At 36.5% G+C, this 21,353-nt stretch overlaps 2 protein-coding genes across 2 annotated transcripts; both read left to right on the forward strand.

Annotated features, from left to right (window-relative positions):
- Positions 1–1,870: 1,870 nt before the first annotated feature.
- LOC100665846 (olfactory receptor 2L13-like) lies at positions 1,871–3,776 on the forward strand. Its single transcript, XM_003404962.3, has one exon. It carries the CDS (start codon positions 2,788–2,790, stop codon positions 3,724–3,726), a length of 939 nt encoding a protein of 312 aa, XP_003405010.2. The 5' UTR covers positions 1,871–2,787; the 3' UTR covers positions 3,727–3,776.
- A 13,697-nt stretch (positions 3,777–17,473) lies between these two features.
- Positions 17,474–18,559, forward strand: LOC100666132 (olfactory receptor 2L13-like). Its single transcript, XM_064279789.1, has one exon. It carries the CDS (start codon positions 17,616–17,618, stop codon positions 18,531–18,533), a length of 918 nt encoding a protein of 305 aa, XP_064135859.1. The 5' UTR covers positions 17,474–17,615; the 3' UTR covers positions 18,534–18,559.
- The last annotated feature ends 2,794 nt before the right edge of the window (positions 18,560–21,353 follow it).

Here is a 21,353-nt window from a genome sequence, read left to right on the forward strand (position 1 = left end):
AAGAATATTTTTTGAGTGAATAAATATGTCGTGCTGACGATGATGACAATCTTTATCTGTTAGATCCTCAGTTCTTATTTCTACAAGTTAAAAGAAATACCCCCATGAACCCATCTACCTGCTACCATCCCAACTAGCATCCTCATTCAATGGTATCATGCATCTGTCATGTTCCCTGATAGTGATTTTTTTCTTTTTCACTGTTAGTATTTGTCAAGAAGACAGCTATAAAATTTTTGCGTTTTTCTATCACAAACTCACAATTTTACTTATGCATTTAAAAAAAAAAATTTATATCAAAGTTATATGAAGCAGCAGTTGATTTTAAGTTATCAGATGTGAAGAATTATAGCAAACCATTGATTGCTCCCCTTTCCTGTTTCAAAATCAATAATCCAAGATTGCTATTTGAATGGATAACCTGGAGGGAATACAGTATTCAGGTTCTCTCTTCAGACACGAGCTTGTAGCATAAGGCAGGAAACCCCATGCCTAGAATGGGTTAAGGATAAAAGTGTATATATAGTAGAAATACAAGAAATGCCACAATCACAGTTTATGTTTGTTTAGGGAACTGAGTTGAGAAAAAAAAATTATCAGAATTGAGGTTACATAAATATAAAAAGAGAGGCTATGAAAGGTTGAGTTACAATATTCCCAGAGAAATGTTTGGGAATAAAAAGCTAGAAAAATTCACCAGAAAAGATAAGTTCTTTACTTCTAACTCTTCTTGATTTTATTATTCTAAATGATTAATATTTGATTTCAATTTCATGACATTACATAATAAGGTCTTAAAATAATTGTGACCATATGTAATCTATAAATCGATATAGAAGCCAGAGCATACATCTTGTATCTGCCTTTCTAGTTGAACAGCTTTGCAACTGCCTGACTCTGCTGCCATCTACTATATGAAAATCAAACTACAGGAGAAGAAAATAAATGCCCTCTTGATTCTGCATGTGGTTTCCTGGGTGGTGAGAGCAGTTAAGGAGCTGGGCTGCTAATGCAAAGTTTGGAGGTTCAAGGCCACCCAGAGTTATGTGGAAAGAAAGCCCTGGTTGATCTACTTCCAAAAAAATCACTTATTGAAAACCCTGTGGAGCACAGTTCTACTCTGACACATGTGAGGTCCTTTTTAGACAGAACAGACTCATTAGCAAAAATTTTAATCATTTTTTTAAAATCTCAATATGCTCTGGCCTATTTGCAAATATGGAGTAAACCCCAATCTCTTGCAAAAGGTTAATTGTTACGCAACTTAAATTGAGACAAATTAGGCACTAGGCACAAAGTCATTTACCAAACAATAAGCAATCTTGGGATATGAAAAAAAAAATTTAAAGCAAGAAAAGATGTAAATTTGGATTACATTGTTAACTCTGTTTGAGGAAGTTATTTGTCATATCTACGAATAGTACTTCTATTATTTAAAAAAAAGTGGATATTTATGCCTAAATTTACAGAATTTGGGGGAGGGTTATAACGAATGAGTTAAAGTGAAAAAAATCCTATGAATCTAAGAGCTTCCAGTTTATACTAGTTTTAATCTCCCTGCTCCTTGTTATAGCTCCCTTATCATACTACTTATTGATGGGGACAGTGGAAAATAAAATTTAAAAAAGTATATTATAGAATCTGTGACTTCACACACTTCATCTACATAAAGAAACAAAAGCTATATAGAAAAATGTATGCATTTAATTTCAAGTTCTACAGGGCTCCAGAAAATGAAAACATCAGTAGGAATGAGGTAATATTCAATAATATTTTTTAAATAGTGTGGATTTCATAGGGCACGAGGGAACCCTGGTGGCACAGTTGTTAAGTGCTTTTCTACTAACAAAAAGGTTGGAGGATCAACCCCATCCAGTGGCTCCACAGGAGAAAGACCTGGTCATATGCTTCTATAAAGATTACAGTCTAGAAAACCACATGGATCAGTTCTTCTCTGTCACATGGGGTTGCTATGAGTTGAAAATCAACCTGATAGTACTTAGCAACAGTAGGCATGCAGGATTTTACAGTTCAAGGACAGTGATTTCAAATGGTGGGTGTATTTTAAGAAAAAGCACAACAGTGATAAAGAACATGAGAAGTAAGGTAGAATCAAAGATTATCTGGCTGGTTTAGTGCCTGTTAGGGAGGGAAGACCAGAAAGTAACAATGCAGAAGAAGGTTAGAAATAGAAGATGTAGAATTTCAGTATATAAAAAGTTCCTGAGTTATACGTCGGTTATTATGGTACATATGCCCTATACAATTGATGGTGGGGAAATGCAGGATCTGGGTTGTGCAAACTGTTAAATGCTCAGGTAGTAACCAAAAAGCTGACAGTTAGAATCCACACAAAGGTCCCTCCAAAAACTCTATGGAGCACAGTTCTACTCTGACACATGAAATCGCCATAATAAGTCAGAGTTGACTCCACAAAAATTCTTTTTTTTTCTTAATGACTGAGACCCCTGAAAAATCACTTCTAGTGGGACTGGCCAGTAGTCCTTCCAGGGAGGGGAGTCTTCAGTTGTTTGTCTTTATTGTATATGGTACTAGATTTTATATTTAAAAACTGCTTTTCTCCATGGCTTGCTCACTTGCTTACCAGATAATACATTGGGAAGAGGTTGGGACATTCCATTCCAAAACTGAATTCAACAAAAGATGAAGAGTTAGAAAAAGAAAAATGTAAACAAACATTAATGAATTTAAAATTCCTTTTTAAGCTCTTGTTCTTTCTTTCTTCATTTTTTTTTTCTTTCAAGAAAATTAAAACAATAAGCTTTCATGGAGAAATGGAATCAAACTTCTAACGATTTCATTTTGTTGGGGCTTTTTCCCGCAAATCAAACTGGCATCCTGCTCTCGTTCCTCACCATCCTTGTATTCTTTCTGGCCTCGTTGGGAAACTCAACCATAATTTACATCATCTGTGTGGATCCCCGTCTCCACATACCCATGTACTTTCTCCTTAGCCAGCTCTCACTCACAGACCTGATGTACATCTCTACTACCGTCCCCAAGATGGTGCATAACTTCCTCTCTGGCCAGAAGAGCATCTCTTTCCTAGGATGTGGCTTTCAAAGCTTCTTCTTCTTGACAACAGGCGGTGCTGAAGGCTTACTCTTGGCCTCCATGGCCTATGACCGTTACGTGGCCATCTGTCACCCCCTCCATTATCCCAACCGTATGAGTAGAGGGATGTGTGTCCAGATGATCATAGGATCTTGGATCTTGGGGTCCATCAACTCTTTGGCACACACAGCCTATATCCTTCATATTCCTTACTGCCAGTCCAGGGCCATTGATCATTTATTTTGTGATGTCCCAGCCATGGTGTCTCTTGCATGTATGGCTACCCGGCTCTATGAGTACATGGTTTTTGTGAGCACTAGTATCTTTCTCCTCCTTCCTTTCCTTGGCATCACTGCTTCCTATGGCAGAGTCCTTTTGGCTGTCTACCATATGCGCTCCAAAGAGGGAAGAAAAAAGGCCTTCACCACCTGTTCAACTCATTTAACTGTAGTTACCTTATACTATGCACCATTTGTGTACACCTATCTTCAGCCCAAGAATCTCCGCTCACCAGCAGAAGATAAGATTTTGGCTGTTCTTTACACCATCCTCACTCCCATGTTCAATCCCATTATCTACAGCCTGAGGAATAAGGAAGTCCTGGGGGCCATGACAAGAGTGTTTGGAATATTCTCTTCGAAGAAAGAATAGTCATGGCTGTTCTTACTTCTTTTTCTTTATTTTCTTTTTTGTGTTGTGTCGAACATCCTAGAGAAGTGCTTTTCAATAGAAATACAACAGAAGACACATGTAATTTTAAATTTTCTAGTAGACATATTAAAAAGTTAAACAAAAGTGAAATTAATTTACATAATATATTTATTTAACCAAAACATTAGTAATGTAACTAATGTAAATTTTATCTATATTGATTTTATTGTATATTCTATTATTACAATGTATTACATACATATGCTATGCATATAACATATATGCATACACATACATACACACATATAGTATAGTATGTTTTGTGTATATATTACTATTAATATAATGTTTTATTATTATATTGAAATATTATCATTTGTACATGTAATCAATATAAAAGTATTTATGTGATATTTTTACATTGTTTTCATTCTAAGTCTTCACAATCTTATGTATACATTATACTTAAAGCACATTGTAATCTAATACTATACTCATTTCAAGTGTCAATAGCCACATGGGTCCAGTGGCAACAGTGTTGGACAGCACAATTTTAGAGCATCCAGGAATATGTTTTGGAAAGAATATATCTGTGGTGTATAAAAGTACATATGTGGTGTATAAAATATGGGTGACTGGATATAAACTAACCAAAATAAGTATGCTAATGTTGTCTTTTTAAGAGTTTATTTGTTTTACTCCTTTTTAGCATGTATATCTTGATTATAATTGACATCTGGAGTCCATCCTTTCCTAGTCTCCTTTTACAAGACTATTTGGAGAGATCTTTTTTGATTTGGAGTCCTCCAGCGATGAACACTATTAATGTGCTTGGCTGCTAACTGAAAAATTTGTGGTTTGAGTCTACCCACAGGTGCCTCAGAAGAATGGCCTAGAGATATACACCTGAAAGATCAGTCATTGAAAACTCTATGAAACAAAGTTCTACTCTGACACACATAGGGTCACTATGAGCCTGAGTAGACTCGATGGCAAGTGGTTTCTTGACTTAGGAATTTTTTATTTCAATAAATTTAAAACCAAAAAGCCAAACCCATTGCCATTGAGTTGATTCTGACTTATAGTGAGAATCGCTATAAGTGAGGTAAATGACCTGGATAGGGGCAAGAGAATTATAGATGATTTATTCTACATTCAAATGAACAAAAATATGTATTTAAATAACCTTAAAGAAGTTTTTGTAGTCACATATGTTATTTGTCTAGAGCTACTTGGGGCTACAGCATTGAAACAAAATGAAAATAGGGATTTTGCAGAGGTTGAAATTCTATGCTAATAAATCACCATGTTTTGTTTAAAGAAAGTTTTATTATTGTTATTTTACTCATAAACTTCAGTTACTTCAAACTTACCAAAGAAATTGTTTAGGAAGAGTTTTTAATGATCATGGGGGAAAAAAAAAATGGGGACCTAGAAGAGACTATCCCCCCCCCACTCTGTATTCATTGTTGAAGCTCACTTTCCCAATGTCTTTCCAGGGACTCTTTTAATATCTTCCCATTTTTGGTAGCTGGAATTCATTTTAACTTAAAATATATTAACATCCAAGTTATTTTACTAAAATATAGACATGATCTTGTCATTCTGCCTTTTTAAGACAATTATTCCCTGCTAGGTTCACAAGTTCCAGACTTAAACTCATATTCAAATATTTCTGAAATCTACATTATGTTTAACTTTACTTTTTGCCATCCTCTAGCTTGCACCTGTTTTTTTTTTTTTTCTAGCTTGCACCTGTAGCATTTCATGTCCCCACACATCTGAAACTTTGCTAAAACCATTTCCCCTTCATGAAAAATTCTACTCCTCATTTTTTGTGTCTGCCAATATCAGCTCTGCCTTTTTTTTTTAAGAAGTAAGTAAAAATTCACTTTCCATCTCCTCGCATCCACAGGTAACCTATTCTTCCACAAACATCCACTTCTATGTTTTTAAGACACCATAGTTAAATTGACACTCATTTTTATGTCTGTGTTTCCTTCCAAATCAAAGTGCATGGCAGATAAGTAATAATCAGGATGATAACACCAGCTAATATTTACTAGGAAACCCTGGTGGCATAGTGGTTAAGAGCTATGGCTGCGAAGTAAAAGGTCAGCAGTTCGAATCCACCAGACACTCCTTGGAAACCCTATGGGGCAGTTCTACTCTGTCCTTCAAGCTCACTATGAGTCTGAACCGACTCAGTGGCGGCAGGTATGGTTTTTGGTTTGAATGTTTAATGTTTACTAAGTGTAAATGCATAACCTGTATATGCAACTTAAAGCTCCCTACAAAACTGTGGTTCTGATATTTTTTCCACTTTGTTTCAAAAGTTACCTTGGGTCAGAGTGCTGGGAAAAGTAGCACTAGACTTAGAAGTCAGATTTCTCAGCATCTAAAGCCATGGCTCCTAATCCCCACTTTACACTGTCATTGCCATTTTGGTCTGAGTTTCCCCTACAGAGGGGGCCGTGGTGGTTCAGTGGTAGAATTCTCACCTTCCATTCCAGAGTCCCAGATTCTTTTCTCAGCCAACGTGCCTCAGTCACAGCCACCACCCATTTGTCAGTGGAGGTTTGCATGTTGGTGTGATGCTGAACAGGTTTCAGTGGAGCTTCAAAGAAAAACTAGGAAGAAAGGTCTGGTAATCCGCTTCCAAAATATGACCCAATGAAAACCTATGGATCACAATGGTCTGATCCTGTTGTGTATGGATAACGTTGAGTCAGGACTGACTTGATGGGAGCTAAAAACAACAACATACCAACAGAATAGCCCATATCTGTGACATGCAAATGCTGGAGACATCAGTTTTCTTAATGGTGTCATTTGGAAACTCAACTGTGCTTATTGACATGTGATACTGTAACAGAACATGGGTTCTTGTCCTGTCTTATTTATTAGCCAATAGAAATAGGACAGACACAACACCACCACGTGCAAGGGAAACAGAAAGTGGAAATTTATTGTTTGTGCAAACAAGGAGCAATGCAGGGTCTAGCCGCTGAAAGACCACCCACTCCCAGCACCAGGGGACTTGGAGCTTTTATGACCTCCAGTCTCCAGTGAGTGGGATTGGCACCCAAAATCTGACATCATGGTCCCTCCCATGTCCATATTTGAAGGTCCATGTGCTGAGTCATTTTCAAAGGAAGTGAACTTTTGCTGTGCAAATGGCCTTGGGTGCAGCTGTGTGCAGGAGAACAGTCTTCCTCTCCAGCAAACTTCAGGTCTGGGTCAAGTTCCATCCACAGTGCTTCATGTCCCACACATGTGTGGAGATCTCAGGCTGCTGTGTGTGGGACTTTGATGCCAAATGAAACAGCAGTTCGTGAGCTATAAGGGGGGAGAAGAACTGCCTTAGAGTGGGGGAAGCCTCTGTGACAGCTTCAATACTAGTTCATAAAAACTGTGGTCATGTTTCCTGACAGAACCAAGGCATAGTATAACCAGATAGTTTCTCTATGCAAAGTCAAGGGATCAGTGCCCACAGCCTCCTTTTACCTCCTTAAATGGCAAGGAAATGAGTACTGGATTCTCAATCTCAGATGCCTCTCATTCTTTTGCTCTACTTGAATCACATTTTCCTCTGGAATTAAAATAAAAATAACAGGTGCCTATTCCTGCTCTGAATATAGTCTCTAGGATCAGATTTTGGACATTGACATTGAGATTTCTAACTTTTCTCACCCAAATATCTTAGCCTAGGACAGAAAAAAATGCTGTTACGGACCACTCAGGAAGCATTTTGGAGGGGAATGTAGTTGTGCAAAACTATATTCTCCCCTTTCTCCCACAGTATAAAGAGTCCTAAGACACTTCAAATTACATGTAAAAACTTTTGTAATAGACCATGGGCCAAATTGAACATTATTCTCTGAATAAGAAGGGTGCTTTTTCAACTCAATCAGAAGACACACTGTTCGACGTTATTATTCCTAACATAATTTCAGTCAAAGTATGCAGAGTTCTGGCTCCCTGTGGGATTAATGCTTCTGTGGTCCTAACACACTGTAAGCATTGTGAACCAGACTCAGAGTAAGGCTGGCTCCTACATTGTGGGACAAAAATATACCTCCACCTTCCCACTTCTCCGATTATTTCACTTTCTATTTCTAGGTGCAATAATTTGCTGGAACAGTCACAAAGAACATATAAAAACTCACAGAATGTACTCATGGTTACACGGTATCTTACATTAATTATGCAGAAGTAAAATGATACAATTCAGGATGCATGGAATTACCATAGGACCCAGTGATTTCACTTCTAGATATATGCCCTAAGGACCTAAAAGCAATGAGACAAGCAGACATATGTACACTGATGTTCCTTGCAGCATTATTCACAATGGAAAAAGCTGGAAACAACCCACGTGTCCTTCAACAGACGAATGGATAAACAAAATGTGGTAAGTATATACAGTGGAATACTAATCAGAAATAGAAGAATGAAGTCCTTATATATACTACAACATGGATGAACCTTGACGACATTGCACTGAGTGAAATAAAACAATTATGACTGGACAATTGTATGGTTTTACTTATATGAAATGACAAGAATAAGTAATTATATACAGACCAATGGTTACTAGTGGTTACTAGGAGGGGAGGTGGGAAGAGGGAGGGAAAGGGGAAATCACTCACTGGGAAGTAGTGAATTTTTGTCTATGGTGATCTGAAATTTAGTTATCAACTAAAGGCAATGGGTACACAATCAGACTAATGAAGCTGTCATCCTGTCATCATTAAGCTGTGCACCAGGGGAAATAAAGGGAAGGGGTGCAAAATGGCAAATAAACTGTCTTATTTTAACCACAAGGGGAAAAAAAAAAAAAAACAGTTGATACTACTTAGATACAACTAAATATTTCACACGATTACTCTTCTTGGTTTGAAGGTTTTGACTCATGGCTTCACGTGTCTATCCAGTCAATTGGCCTAACATTGTTTTCAGAGTTTTTGTTCTACCTCCTAGTTTGGTGAGTAGTGCCTGGGGTCTTAAAAACTTGTGAGTGACCACCCAAGATACAAGTGATCTCTATTTGCCTGGAAACAGCAGAGGAAGATGATCCAGGAATCAGAAGGAAATGGACTGCATGTCTAACTATATCCATAAACTAGTGTCACCATTACCATGAGAGAAGAAGAAATGGATAGTTCTCGGTGACCATTACTGACCATTTTGATTAAGGACACAACAGATGAATCCTGATCAGAATGAAAAAAAAAAAATGTGGAGCAGAATTTCAAACTCATATGGAAACCAGACGTACTGGATCAATTGAGCTTGGGGAAACTCCCAAATCTACTGCCTAGAAATAATCTTTAATCCTTGAGCCAGTACTATCCCCTGAAGCCATCATTAAACCAAACAACCAAAAACCATTGCCTTACAGTTGATTCCCACTCATAGCAGCCCTATAGGACAGAGTAGAACTGCCCTAGTGTTTCCAAGTTGTGTATCCAAGTAGTGTTTCCAAGTCCAATGTCGTCAAATGTTTCCAAGGAGTTACTGGTAGATTTGAACTGCCGACCTTTTAGTTAGCAGCTGAGCTCTTAAGTACCATGCCACCAGGGCTCCAAACTAAGTAACAGTTTAAATTAATTAATAAAGAATGTCTGAGCTCAGCATAGCACTCTTTTAAATAATAATCTCTATGAGCTGAAGCAGACAATACCTAATCTGAAGCACAGTTGAGAACTTAAAGTGGTAGGGAACCTACTGTGATGAAACAATACAAGTAGAGAGTGAGAATGGTGACATGACGTGAAGTATGTAACTAATGCTATTGAACCATTCATGTAGAAATTGTGAATGGAGATAGTTTGGTTGTACATATTGCTTCCAAAAATAAATTAAATACATTTTAAAAAAGCAAACTTTCTGAAGAAATCAGGAAAAAAATTAAAAATAATTTTAACTACAAATAATCCTTAAAACATGACACCAAAATCATAATTTCTAAGAGACATATTGATAAATTTGAATATTTATAAACATCTCTAGATGGCAGTGATAATTATAAAAAAAAGACAAAAGATGAATACAACTTACAAGAATATTGAATTATATTACACAGAGATGGGGACCCTTGAAATACAAAGGTTTCCAAAAAGAAAAAAAAAAAATGGAAGAAACAATAAAACCTACAATGTAATTAAATTGAGTAGCAGTTGACGTAAATGGAAATACAAATGGCTCTAGAATGCGTGAAAAGATGTTCAGTCTTAGTTATGCAAATAAAACTACACTAAAAAAATCAGTATTCATCTAGAAAGCAGATGCCTCAAAACACCTTAAAACACAATGGGTTGTGTTGCTGAGGGATGGCAGAAACACATTCTTACACATTGTTATTATATGTAAATTTGTATAACCTATAGGGTGGACAATTTTGGTAAAGCCAAAATTTAAAAATTCCCCTTTGGCTTAATAATACAAATTCTGGAAACATCCCTTAGGGACATACCTACTACCTAACAACCCGTTGCCATTGAGTCAATTCTGACTCATAGGACCCAATAGGACAGAGTAGAATTGCCCCATAGGGTTTCAAAGGAGTGGGTGGTGGATTCGAACTGCCAACCTTTTGGTTTGCAGCCATAGCTCTTAAGCATTGCACCACCAAGTCTCCTCAGATATACCTACTCTAATGTAAAATATCTTATGTAAGTGAGTAATTTTTGTCATATTAATTCAGTATGGTCTTATAGGGAAGAATTCTATATACATTAAATAAAAAAGCAAGATGGAGACTTACATTTCTAATACTTACAAATTAGTAAATTCTGATTAACCTTCCAGTTGAAGGCAACTAAAAAATCTAGTTAAAACATTATAAAGTAATTTTCCTAAAAGTGTTATAACCTAAGCAGACACTGTGGACTTGCTGTATCAACATCCTGGAGAAGATGGAAATCAAGAAAAGTGAGCCTTGATTTGGTGCTAAATAGCAAGAAGCAGCTGAGAGGCAGCCTGAGCTATGCTTTTAATATCTTTTTGAGAAGTCTCAGGAAGAAACAGAAGAAAAATAATGTGACAAGTAAAATATTTAAAAAGATAAGTATAGAGAATCATCTAAAATTCATGAAAAAAGATCTATGAAAACATTAAGAAATCCTGGTAAATTAAAGAAAGGATTTAAACAATTCCATCCCCAGAAACATGACATAGCAGCTTAAAAAGGAAGATCTTTGCAATGCGGGGGTCCCTTGAGGGGTCCTCCAAGCTGTTAAGCACTTGGTTGCTAACCTAAAGGTTGGAGATTTGAGTCCACACGTAAACACCTTGGAAGACAGGCTTAGCAACGTACTTCTAAAAAAATCCACCATTAATGCCTAAAAAGTAGAAACAGCACAAATATCCATTAATAGATGAATGGATAAACAATACAGGGTATAACCATACAGTTGAATTTACTTGGCAATAACAGGGATGAAGTACAGAAAAATGCTACAGCATGAATAAACCTCAAAAACAAAAAAATATTATGCCTTGTAAAATAAGGCAGTCACAAAATACCACTTTTTATATGATACCACTTATACAAAATCCATAGAAACACAAAGTGAATTGGTTGTGACATAGGACTGGATGAAGGATGTGGTGGGGAAAGGATAGGAAGATCGGTTGTGGGGTTGGGACTTATTGATATAGGTACAAGATTACTTTGGGAGGTGATAAAAATGTTCTAATTAGAGAAGGGGGAGCCAAGATGGCAGAATAGACAGACGCTTCTGGCGAGCCCTCTTTACAACAAAGACCAGAAAAAAACAAGTGAAACAAGTATATTTGTGACAAGCTGGGAGCCCTGAGCATAAAAGGCAAGGTTAGGCAACAAACTGAGCAGCAGGGGGAGAGAGAGAATGTTCAGAAGTGGAGAGGAGTTACTGGACCTGAATCACAGGGAGCCCTCAGGCACCATTTCTGGACCAGAGGTGGCAGAAGGCTGGTACTAGTGCTTGGCCGCAGTTACCTCAGGGAGAAGCAGCCAGCCACACAGCCTACTCACACCTCCGGAACCTGAGGAGAACGGCCCTCTCGGCAAAAGCTAAGTACTTGTGTATATTTTACTGCGTCCCCTACACCCCCAAGCTGGCTTCAGCGGCTGAATCCCTAGCCCTGAGACAGACCCTGATGAGCACCTAGAGCCATCCTCCTGGCCTTGGGGAAAGAAAAAATTTGCAACTGGGGCTAAAAGGTAATTTGCTAGCTCCATTAAGTGGGGAGCTCAGGACCGAAGCGGCTCCTGTCCAGGCATAAACCGTCCGTGGACCTTGAGCACCTTTTCCTTCTGCATGGACCTGCATGGGCCTATTTCAGGAGAATAGGCCCTTGCTGGCAAACTCCAACCATTTCAGCTATGACACAGTAAGCAAGCATAAAATAATACAATAACTTATAGATGGCTAGGAGACAACAGTCAATATCAAGTCACATAAAGAAACAGACCATGATTTCCTCACCAAGCTCTCAAAACAAAGAATCCAGGGGTTTTCTAGATAAAAGTGCAATCCTGGAACTACCAGCTGCAGAATACAGAAGTTTAATTTACAGAACCGTTCAAGACATCAGGAAGGAAATGAGGCAATACACATAACAAGCCAAAGAACACACAGATAAAGCAACTGAAGAAATTAGAAAGATTATTCAGGAACATAATGAAAAGTTTAATAAGCTGGAAAATCCATAGACAGACAGCAATCAGAAATTCAGAAAATTAACAATAAAATTACAGAAATAGACAACTCAATAGAAAGTCAGAGGAGCAGAATTGAGCAAATAGAAGCTAGAATTTCTGAACTCGGAGATAAATCACTTGGCACTAATATATTTGAAGAAAAAATCAGATAAAAGAATTTTAAAAATTGAAGAAACCTTAAGAATCATGTGGGACTCTATCAAGAGAAATAACCTACGAGTGATCAGAGTTCCAGAACAGGGAGGGATAACAGAAAATACAGTGAAAATTGTTGAAGGTTTGTTGGCAGAAAACTTCCCTGATATTGTGAAAGATGAGAAGATATCTATTCAAGATGCTCATCAAACTCCACATAAGGTAGATCTGAAAAGAAACTCACCAAGACATGTTATAATCAAACTTGCCAAAACTAAAGATAAAGACAGAATTATAATAGCAGAGAGGGATAAATGAAAAGTCACCTACAAAGGAGAGCCAATAAGAGTAAGATCGGACTACTCAGCAGAAACCATGCAGGCAAGAAGACAATGGGATGACATATTTAAAAAATTGAAGGAAAAACATTGCCAGCCAAGAATCATATATCCAGCAAAACCGTCTCTTAAATATGAAGGTGAAAATAAGACATTTCCAGATAAACACAAGTTGAGAGAATTTGTAAAAAACAAACCGAAACTACAAGAAATACTAAAGGGAATTCTTTGGTTAGAAAATCAATAATATCAGTTATCAACCCAAGATTAGAGCACTGGGCAGAACAATCAGAAGTCAACCCAGACAGGGAAATCCAAAAAAACAAAGCAAGATTATTAAAAAAAAAAAAAAAGCCCAAAACAGGGTAACTGTGATGTTATTATATAAAAGAAGACAACATTAAAATAATAAATAGGGATTAAGAAACATAATCATACACCTTCCAGATGGAGAGGAAGATATGGCAATACATAGAAATAAAAGTTAGTTTTAAATTTAGAAAAATAGGGGTAAATAATAAGGTAACCACAAAGGAGACAAACTATCCTACTCATCAAAATAAAATACAAGGAAAAATAGAGACTCAGCGGAAGCAAAATCAACAATAACAAATATGAGGAAATGACAATATAAAGAAAATCTACTCAGCACATAAAATCAAGTGGGAAAAAGAAACTGTCAACAACACGTTAAAAAAAGAAAAACATCAAAATGATAGCACTACATTCATACCTATCCATAATTACTCTGAACATAAATGGACTAAATGCACCAATAAAGAGACAGAGAGTGGCAGAATGGATTAAAAAACAAGATCCATCTATATGTTGCCTACAAGAGACACACCTTAGAGACACAAACAAACTAAAACTCAAAGGATGGAAAAAATATATCAAGCAAACAACAATCAAAAAAGAGCAGCAGTGGCAATATTAATTTCTGACAAAATAGGCTTTAAATTTAAACCCATCATAAAGGATAAGGAAGGACACTATATAATGATTAAAGGGACAATACACCAAGAAGATATAACCATATTATATATTTATGCACCCAGTGACAGGGCTGAAAGATACATAAAACAAACTCTATCAGCATTGAAAAGTGAGATAGACAACTCCACAATAATAGTAGGAGACTTCAACACACCACTTCTGGTGAAGGACAGTATATCCAGAAAGAAGCTCAATAAAGACACGGAAGATCTAAATGTCACAATCAACCAAATTGACCTTGTAGACATATATAGAACACTCCACCCAACAGCAACCAAGTATACTTTCTTTTCTAGTGCACATGGGACATTCTCTAGAATAGACCACATATTAGGTCATAAAGCAAGCCTTAACAGAATACAAAACGTTGAAATATTACAAAGCATCTTCTCAGACCATAAGGCTATAAAAGTGGAAATCAATAACAGGAAAAGCAGGGAAAAGAAATCAAACACTTGGAAACTGAACAATACCCTGCTCAAAAAAGCCTAGATTATAAAAGACATTAAGGAGGGAGTAAAGAAATTCAGAGAATCCAGTGAGAATGAAAACACTTCCTATCAGAACCTTTGGGACACAGCAAAAGCGGTGCTCAGAGACCAATTTATATCAATAAATGCACATATACAAAAAGAAGTAAGGGCTAAAATCAAAGAATTATTTCTACAATTTGAACAAATAGAAAGAGAGCAACAAAAGAAACCCACAGGCACCAGGAGAAAACAAATAATAAAAATTAGAGCTAAACTAAATGAAATAGAAAACAGAAAAACACTTGAAAGAATTAACAAGACCTAAAGCTGGCTTTTGGAAAAAATCAACAAAGTTGATAAACCACTGGCCAAACTGACAAAAGAAAGACAGGAGAGGAAGCAAATAACCCGAATAAGAAATGAGAGAGGCGATATTACAACAGACCCAACTGAAGTAAAAAGAATCATATCAGATTACTATGAAAAAGTATACTCAAATTCGAAAACCTAGAAAAAATGGATGAGTTCCTAGAAACACACTACCTACCTAAACTAACACAAACAGAGGTAGAACAACTAAATAGACTCATAACGAAAGAAGAGATTGAAAAGGTAATCAAAAAACTCCCAATGAAAAAAAAAGCCCTGGTCTGGACAGCTTCACTGCAGAATTCTACCAAACTTTCAGGGAAGAGTTAACATGACTACTACCAAAGGTATTTCAGAGCATAGAAAAGGGCGGAATACTACCAAACTCATTCTATGAAGCCACCATATCCCTGATATCAAAACCAGGTAAAGGCACCACAAGAAAAGGAAATTATAGACCTATACCCCTCATGAATGTAGATGCAAAAATCCTCAATAAAATTGTAGGCAATAGAATTCAACAACATATCAAAAAAATAATTCACCATGACGAAGTGGGATTCCTACCAGGTGTGCCGGGATGGTTCAACATTAGAAAACAATTCATGTAATCCACCACATAAATAAAACAAAAAACAAGAAACACATGATTTTATCAATTGACGCAGAAAAAGCATTTGACAAAGTTCAACACTCATTCATGATAAAAACCTTCAGCAAAATAGGAATAGAAGGAAAATTCCTCAACATAATAAAGGGCATTTATACAAAGCCAACAGCCAAAGTCACCCTAAATGGAGAGAGCCTGAAAACATTCCCACTGAGATCAGGAACCAGAAAAGGATGCCCTTTATCACCACTCTTATTCGACATTGTGCTGGAAGTCCTAGCCAGAGCAATTAGGCTAGATAAAGAAATAAGGGGCAACCAGATTGGCAAGGAAAAAGTCAAAGTGTCTCTATTTGAGAATCCTCAAGAAAACTACTGAAACTAATAGAAGAGTTAAGCAGAGTATTGGGATACAAGATAAACACACAAAAATCAGTTGGATTCCTCTACACCAACAAAAAGAACATCAAAGAGGAAATCACCAAAGCAATGCCATTTATAGTAGCCCACAAGAAGATAAAATAAAATTAAAAAAAAGCCAGGGACGTAAAAGACTTATACAAAGAAAACTACAGTACACTTCTGCAAGAAACCAAAAGAGACTTACATAAGTAGAAGAACATACCTTGCTCGTGAATAGGAACATTTAACATTATAAAAATGTCTATTCTACCAAAAGCGATCTATACATTTAATCCAATTCCGATCCAAATCCCAACTACATTCTTTAATGAGATGGAGAAACAAATCACCGACTTCATATGGAAGGGAAAGAGGCCCTGGATAAATAAAGCGTTACTGAAAAAGAAGAACAAAGTAGGAGGCCTTACTTTACCTGATTTTAGAAGCTTTTATATGGCCACAGCAGTCAAAACAGTCTGGTACTGGTACAACAACAGATACTTGGACTGATGGAACAGAATTGAGAATCCAGACATAAATCCATCCACATATGAGTAGTTGATATTTGACAAAGGCCCCAAAACAGTTAAATAGGGGAAAAAGACATTCTTTTTAACAAATGGTGCTGGCATAACTGGATATCCATTTGCAAAAAAATGAAACAGGACCCATACCTCATACCATGCACAAAAACTAACTCCAAGTGGATCAAAGACCTAAACATAAAGACTAAAACGATAAAGATCATGGAAGAAAAAATAGAGACTATGTTAGGAGCCCTAATACATGGCATAAACAGTATAGAAAACATTATTAAGAGTGTAGAAGAAAAACTAGATAACTGGGAGCTCCTAAAAATCAAACACCTATGCTCATCCAAAGACTTCACCAAAAGAGTAAAAAGAGTATCTACAGACTGAGAAAAAGTTTTTAGCTATGACATTTCTGATCAGCGCCTGATCTCCAAAATCTACATGTTACTGCAAAAACTCAACTGCAAAAAGACAAATAGCCCAATAAGAAAATGGGCAAAAGATATGAATAGACACTTCACTAAAGAAGACATTCAGGTAGCTAGCAGATATATGAGGAAATGTTCACGATCATTAGCTATTAGAGAAATGCAGACCAAAACTACAATGAGATTTCATCTCACTCCAAAAAAAAAAAAAAAAAAAAAGCTGGTATTAATCCAAAAACACAAAATAATAAATGTTGGAGAGGCCGTGGAAAGATTGGAACACTTCTACACTGCTGGTGGGAATGTCAAATGGAGCAACCACTTTGGAAATTGATTTGGCACTTCCTTAAAAAGCTAGAAATAAAACTAACATGTGATCCAGCAATCCCACTCCTTGGAATATATCCTAGAGAAATAAGAGCCTTTACACGAACAGATATAGGCACACCCATATTTATTGCAGCACTGTTTACAATAGCAAGAAGATGGAAGCAACCAAGGTGCCCATCAATGGATGAATGGGTAGATAATGGTATATTCACACAATGGAATACTACGCATCGATAAAGAACAGTGAGGAATCTGTGAAACATTTCATAACATGGAGGAACCTGGAAGGCATTACGCTGAGTGAAATTAGTCATTTGCAAAAGGACAAATATTGTATAAGACCACTATTATAAGAACTTGAGAAATAGTTTAAACTGAGAAGAAAATATTCTTTTGTGGTTATGCGATGGGGGAGGGAGGGAGGGTGGGGAGAGGCATTCACTAATTAGATAGTAGATAAGAATTACTTTAGGTGAAGGGAAAGACAATAAGTTTTCGTGGAGAAACGGAATCGAACTTCTAACGATTTCATTTTGTTGGGGCTTTTCCTCCCAAATCAAACTAGCATGCTGCTCTTGTTCTGTATCATCCTTGTATTCTTTTTGGCCTTGGTGGGAAACTCAACCATGATTTACTACATTTGCTTGGATTCCCATCTCCACACACTCACGTACTTTCTCCTCAGCCAGCTCTCCCTCATGGACCTGAAGTGTATTTCTACCACAGTCCCAAAGATGGTTTACAATTTCCTTTCTGGTCATAAAGGCATCTCTTTTCTAGGGTGTGGCATTCAAAGCTTCTTGTTGTTGACAATGGCCAGTTCTGAAGTCTTACTCTTGGCCTCCATGGCCTATGACCATTATGTGGCCATCTGTCATCCCCTCTGTTATCCCAACCTTATGAATAGAAGAACATGTGTCCAAATGATCATAGCGTCTTGGATCTTGGGATCCATCAACTCCTTGGCACACACAGTCTATGCTCTTCATATTCTTTACTGCCAGGGTAGAGCCATTGATCATTTCTTTTGCGATGTCCCAGCCGTGTTGCCTCTTGCATGTATGGACACCTGGGCCTATGAGTACACGGTTTTTGTGAGCGCTAGCCTCTGTCTCCTCCTTCCTTTCCTTGGCATCACTGCTTTCTATGGCAGAGTCCTTTTGGCTGTCTACCATATGTGCTCCAAAGGGGGAAGCACAAAGGCCTTCACCACCTGTTCAACTCATTTAACTCTAGTTACTTTGTACTATGCACCTTTTGTCTACACCTATCTTCGGCCCAGGAATCTCTGCTCTTCAGCAAAAGATGAGATTTTGGCCTTTTTTTACACCATCCTCACTCCCATGCTCAATCCCATTATCTCCAGCCTGAGGAATAAGGAAGTCCTGGGGGGCCATGAAAAGAGTGTTTGGAGTATTCTCTTCCAAGAAAAAATAGTCATGGCTCTCCTTATTGCGCTCTTTTTTTTTCCTTTTTCACGTTGATAAGAACATCCTAGTGCTGTTCAATAGAAATATAATAGAAGACACACACATAATTTTAACTTTTATAGTATACACATTGGAAACCCTGGTGGCAAAAGGTCAGCAGTTTGAATTCATTCAGGTGCTCCTTGGGAACTCTATGGAGCAGTTCTACTTTGTCCTATAGGTTTGCTATGAGCCAAAGTCGACTCGATGGCGAGGGGTTTGTTTTTATTTTTGGTTTTAGTAGATACATTAAAAAGTTAAATGCAAGTTAAATTAATTTAAGTAATATATTTATTTAACCAAAAACATTAGTAATATTATAAAAAGAAAAAAAAATTTCTTTATAACTAATACAAATTTTACCTACATTGGTGTTAATTGTATATTTTTACAATATATTGTATACAGATACCATACATATAATATATATGTACATATTATATATATAATATATACTACATATTTTATATAGTATAGTATGTTTGTTTCCTGCATATATTGCTAATACACCAGTGTTATACTGTTTTATTGAAATATTATCATTTGTACATGTAATCAATATAAAATTATTAATGTGATACTTTTTGTTTTCATTCTAAATCTTCACAATTTTGTGTGTACTTTATACTTAAAGCACATTGTAATTTGGATTATACGCATTTCAAGTATATTTTTTTATAGCCAGTGGCAATGGCCTTGGACAGCACAACTTTAGAGGATCATAAAATATTTTAGAAATAATGTATCTGTGGTATATAAAAATGCATATGTAGTATATAAAATGTGGGTGATGGGGTGTAAGTAACCAAAATAAGCATGCTTATGTAGTATTTCCTAAAAGTTTATTTGTTTTGCTCCTTTTTAACATGTGTATCATGATTATAGTTGATATCTGGAGGCCATCCCATCCTGGTCTCTTTTTATAAAACTTTTTGGAGAGATCTTGTTAGATTTGGAGTTCCTCAATGGTGCAAGCTTTTAACATGCTTGGCTGCTAACTAAAAGTTGGTGGTTTAAGTCTACCCAGAAGAATGGCCTGGAAATCTACCTCTGAAAGAATAGGCTGGAGATCTACCTCCAAATGATCAAAAAACTGTACGGAACACAGTTTTACTCTGACACACATGGGGTCACCATGAGTCAGAGTAGACTCAATGGCACTAGTTTTTTACTTAGAATTTTTTTATCTCAATAAATATATTGAGGTTAAATGACCTGAATAGGGGCATGAGAATTATAGACAGTTTATTCTACATTTCAGTGAACAAAATTATATATTCCAATGACCTTAAAAAAGTTATTTTTACTAATATACATTACTTGTCTAGAGCCACTGGGTGGCTAGAGCATGAAACAAAATCAAAACAAGGCTTCAGGTTTCAGGTATTATGTCTACAATCTAAATTGGACTTTGCACAGGTTGGAATTTTAGGCTAATAAATCACCAGTTTTGTTTAACAAAAGCTTTATTATTGTTATTTTACTAATAAAATTAAGTTACTTCAAACATATCTGTGAAGTTGATTATGAAGGATTTTAATGATTGTGGGGGAAAAAAAATGAGGACTTAGAAGAGTCCATCCCTGCATTGTCTTTTCATGGATCTTTTAATATCTTCCTGTTTTGGGTGACTGAAGTTGATTTCAAATGTAAAATATATTGCAATCCAAGTTATTTTCCTAAAATGTAGATATGATCTTGTCATTCTACTGTTTTTAGACAGTGAATTCCTACTAGATTCATAGAAGTTCTAAAATTAAATTCATATTCAAATATCTCTATGGAATCTAAATTATGTCCACGCTTATCTTTTTGGAGCCCTGGTAGGGTTGCTATGACTTGGAATCAACTCGACAGCAATGGGTTTACCTTTCTCCCACTCAATCCATATACCTGGTGCTACGGATATACTGGATTTGTAGGCTATATGGGTCCCTGTAGGCCATGGTGGCAAGGTGGTTAAGCATTTGGCTGCCCACAAAAAGGTGGACAGATTCTAACTCACCAGCCTATCCTTGGAAACCCTAATGGGGAAGTTCTACCCTGTCCTATGAATTGACTCCAAGGCAAGGGGTTTGGGACTTTTTGTTTTTAGCTTATCCCTGTAGTACTCCATAACCCCACACATCTGAAGCTTTGCTAAAGCCATTTCCCACTCATGAAAAGTTCAACTTCACATTTTCTTATGTCTGCTAATCTCAGCAGTGCCTTTATAAGGAAGTAACTATCAATTCACTTCCCATCTTCCCATATAAACAGCTAAGCTCTCCTTCCCTAAACCTCCACATATATATATACATATATATATTTAAAAATAACATAGTTTAATTGACACTTATTCATATTTATGTCTGTATTTCCTTTCAAATCAAAGCCCATGGCAGATAGTAATAATTAGGATGATAATGTCAGTTAATGTTTACCAAGTGAAAATGTGTCCTCAGGACATGCAAATCAAAATTCCCTACAAAATTACGGTTATCATGTTTTTTTCTATTTTCTATTAAAACTTACCTTGGGTCAGAGTGCTGGAAAGACTAGCACTAGATTTGGAAGCCAGGTTTCTTTTTTTTTTAATTGTACTTTAAAAATGAAGCTTTTTTTATAGACAGAATTGGTTTCTCATTAAGCAGTTAATACACTGTTTAGAACCTGGAATGTACAAAGTATGAATCTAGGAAAATTGGAAATCATCAAAAATTAAATGGAACATATAAACATCGGTATCCTAGGCATTAGTGAGGTGAAATGGACTGGTATTGGCCATTTTGAATTGGACAAATCATATAGTCTACTATGCTGGGAATGACAACTGGAAGAGGAATGGTGGCGCAT

This window comes from Loxodonta africana, chromosome 2, assembly GCF_030014295.1.
Source record: "Loxodonta africana isolate mLoxAfr1 chromosome 2, mLoxAfr1.hap2, whole genome shotgun sequence".
Taxonomy (NCBI): Eukaryota; Metazoa; Chordata; class Mammalia; order Proboscidea; family Elephantidae; genus Loxodonta; species Loxodonta africana.